The 3,739-nt window shown below is 46.8% G+C and overlaps 2 protein-coding genes across 2 annotated transcripts in view; both read right to left on the bottom strand.

Moving 5' to 3' along the window:
• Window positions 1–241: 241 nt before the first annotated feature.
• On the bottom strand, window positions 242–1,499 carry atoh1a (atonal bHLH transcription factor 1a). Its single transcript, XM_047048588.1, has one exon. It carries the CDS (start codon window positions 1,472–1,474, stop codon window positions 623–625), a length of 852 nt encoding a protein of 283 aa, XP_046904544.1. The 5' UTR covers window positions 1,475–1,499; the 3' UTR covers window positions 242–622.
• Window positions 1,500–2,955: 1,456 nt separating this feature from the next.
• LOC124486897 (SH2B adapter protein 3-like) overlaps window positions 2,956–3,739 on the bottom strand; it is a 12,644-nt gene continuing 11,860 nt past the window's right edge. The window contains 1 exon segment of the mRNA XM_047048777.1: window positions 2,956–3,022. Coding sequence (XP_046904733.1) covers window positions 2,956–3,022 — 67 coding nt within the window.

Below are 3,739 nucleotides of genomic sequence, written 5' to 3' on the forward strand. Positions count from 1 at the left end.
TCTGAAAGAATCTAAGTAACCAAAATCAACAAAATATATAATAAACAAAAATGGCTACATTAAATATGCTATCTGTATCAAATTGGCGGTACTACAACTAACAAAAATACGGAAACAAAGAAATATTTTGTGGTTCTAAACAAATTTGTATTCATCAAGCCCCTGGCTCGTTTAAAGTGCGCGTTGGTAACTTTAGAAGTTGCAAACAAATTCATACAGGGACATTTACAGGCAAGTAAACAATTCAATATTATTCATTATGATCAGAATCAGGAGAATCATAATTACAAAATAATCTGTACATTAAAAATATAATATCAGGCAATTTTGTGGAAGACAGTTTGGTCCGTGACTTGGGAGAGCCCGTGAAAGTGCTGCGCGCGACATGGCAGAGGGGTCTCTCCCATGTCCCCATGGAGACGGCAAGGCTACAAATCTATTGGCAGATCCAAATTTAGGCTTATCTGACATTTAAAAAATCTTCATCTGACAATTGATAAAATATAGTTCTCAGGTGGAATCAAAATCACGTTTGGAAAGCAAGCCTATTCTTATATAAAACGCATATATAGGCTATCAATTTCGGATGATGTGATTGACACGGTTAACGTCCATATAGTGTTCAGAATGTGTGACGGTTGGGCAGTTCCGAAAGCTCGTCTTCACTCTGGAGTTCCATTGCCATCTCGTCAGAGTCACTAAACTGGGAGTGCGGGGAGAACTCTCCGTCGCTACGGTTGGACCGTGGAGAGTCTTTTGTACTGTCAGAACCGGAGCTCGCCACCCCCGTGGAAGGAGACCGCATCTCGTGCTCCATGAGGGCGGAAAACGAATCACCTTCGAACGGGAACGGTATGCTGTTTAGTTGGACAGGTAGCCCTGTGCTTGTGCCCCTCCTACCGGTAGCGGGGGATCCACGGGGTGCTTTGTCACCGTCGTAGACGGCAGTGGACAACTTTGGCGTGTCAGCACCGGGACCCTCCAGCAGGTCTGACAGCGCGTTGATGTAGATCTGGGCCATCTGTAGGGTCTCGTATTTGGAAAGCTTCTTGTCGTTATCGAAAGCGGGAATAACGCTGCGCAACTCGTCGAATGCATGATTCAGCCCGTGCATCCGTCTCCTTTCCCGGGCGTTGGCAGCCTGGCGTCGCTGCTTCTGAACTCCGTGGACCGGCTTGCTGGACGGCGCTCGCTGCCTGCCCTCCTCCACGCTCAGAGACCCCTTCAATCGACACAGCTCCCGCACTTTGAGCGGGCCCTTGCCGGTCTCTCTGAGGTTTGGACTGTGGTCGTCAGACGCGGGGGACCCGCCTTCCAGGCTCGAGCTGGAGCAGGGAGAGTGCAGCAGGTAGTCGGCGTGTGCCACGCAGGTGCCAGGCTGCGTGGGAGCCAGCCAGGCGCGTGGGTCACTGCTGTTCATGAGTGCCAGACCTGACGGATCCATGCTCGAGCCCTGCGCCTCGACCTCGCTCATCTCCTTTGGTTCCTTGCTCCACTCCCCAATACGCAGAACATCCATCTCCGTCTTGGAGGATTAAAATAGGCAACAATATAAAACTGCTTCTTCAGCACCCTGCGCTCTCACTATGTCGCGTGCAGGTCTCCTTCTCTAGTGTCTCAAGGCGCGGCGTCGGTTTAAAAAGCGGCACGCGCCTAGGAGCCCCCCTTCTCTTGCTGGTCGCGTGGCGCTTTGACCAATAAGAGCACTTGGAGCACGCGCATGTAAAGGACCAATGAGGAGCGCTGGTAAACCCGAGAGAGGTTATTATGCTGTGTCTGTTTATAATAATGCCTCGGTTTACGGGTTGTTTAACGGGGGTAAGTTAGATAGCACAATGGCTTGTCCCCCGGGACACGCACAGGAGAGGAGTTGGTTAGGAGCGTGGACCACTCGCGTCTCGGTATGAGAGCGTTAGTGGAGTGTCAACAGACTTTATGTATTACGCATAATAACAAACATGCAGGGGAAGAGTGAGTTGGGAAGTCTAAAGGAAGCCCCAGGCCTATCCTTTCAAAGACAAAAGTCAAAACTTCTGACAATTGCTTTGGAGGAGAGAAATCTTACCGCAGTAAACTATAGCAGCCCAGGAGAGAGAGAAAGAGAGAGAGAGAGAGAGAGAAAGAGAGAGAAAGAGAGAGAGAGAACGAGAGAGAGAGAGAAAGAGAGAGAGAGAGAGAGAGAGAGAGAGAGAGAGAGAGAGAGAGAGAGAGAGAGAGAGAGAGAGAGAGAGAGAACGAGAGACAGAGCCAGAGACAGAGACAGAGACAGAGACAGAGAGGAGCAAATGGGGCACAGCATTTGAGTTAGTATGTGTGCAAGGAGAGAACCAGATCACCTGGTGGTCACAGAAAAAGAGCATGAAGACGCTCTCTAAGACTCCTACTTCATCTGTTCTACCGTTTACAGTTGACGACGTTGATATTGAGGAAATGAGGTGAAAATAAACTTGTAGGACATTGCTTTGTAAACTAAGAGGGCTTCTTTAAAATAAAAATAAAACACGTATCAATCTTAACCGACACATCCATTGCCAGTTTGACCTATCAGCAGTCAGCACTTATCAACATCAAGTTGAAGATTAATCGATAACTTATTGGTTATGTAAATCACACGGAAAAGTAATCGAATCCAGTGCATAGACCAAAGAAACGGTAAAATAAAAAAAGGGGTTGATTCAATTCAAGTTTGCAAAAACTTGCCCAATTGTTTACTCATAGGCCTAATTTGATTAGATCTCGCACAATGCAGGTAGCCATTTCAAGAGAACCACAAACCAAGCGAAATTAGGCGACATTTGTCCTAAAGTATGTGATAGGCATCCTACTCAAATAGCCTAATATTCTAGTAACTGGAAGGAGAAAAAAAAAGTTGACCAAAGAACTCGGCTCCCGGTGTTTCACTCTTTGTCAATTCAGCGCTTCACCATTCTGTGAATGTTAAGGCCGTCTCTCGTGTCATTTTCCTTTGTACACGTCCCGAACCTTTTGATCCAGCTCGAGGAACGCCCTGTCAGCGAGGGCGCTTCGCGGGGATCGGAAACACGAGCAGGGGGCTCGACAGCGCTCCACTGACACGAGCTCAGGCCAAAGAAAGCGGAGGGAGAGGGATGTGTGTGTGTGTGAGGGTGAGTGTGTGTGTGTGTGTGTGTGTGTGTGTGTGTGTGTGTGAGAGAGAGAGACGGTGGACACTGGTGGTACACAGCGCGCGCGCACACACACTTGTCTTTCCCCTCACTCACTCCAACAAGAGTTTAGAGAACGAGAGATCAAAGATAAACGCTGCATAGCCTATACAATGATAAAATAAAAGACTATAAGACCCAAACGAAATCATTATGCACTTCATGTGCAGGAATGGTTCTTAGACTATGGGAATATTGGCTACTAGGAAATCAAATCATTAGACTTTTTTATAATACATTGTGCCTGAATAATAGTCTAAGGCCTACATAAAACATTTGAAACGAAATATTTAAATAATCATATTTTGAAGGCCTATAGGCTTTATTCAATCACGCAATAATCAGAATCGGTTAAAAACGGTGGGTCGGCCATATTGTTGAACAAAATTCTTGTTGCTATCAAGATTTGATTCTAAACCACTAAATACCTGAATTTCTTAAATACCTCCAATTCTTAGATAAAACGACAGTATTTTCACTCTGTATTCATTTATGCATAGGTCGCGTCGCGCGGAGGCTCGAGGACTGGCGCCTCGCCCTGTCTATCTCCACCTACG

Source organism: Hypomesus transpacificus, chromosome 24 (assembly GCF_021917145.1).
Source record: "Hypomesus transpacificus isolate Combined female chromosome 24, fHypTra1, whole genome shotgun sequence".
NCBI lineage: Eukaryota > Metazoa > Chordata > Actinopteri > Osmeriformes > Osmeridae > Hypomesus > Hypomesus transpacificus.

Excerpts from the sequence above, each read along its gene's own strand:
- atoh1a (XM_047048588.1), bottom strand. The coding sequence starts at position 1,474 with ATGAGCGAGGTCGAGGCGCAGGGCTCGAGCATGGATCCGTCAGGTCTG.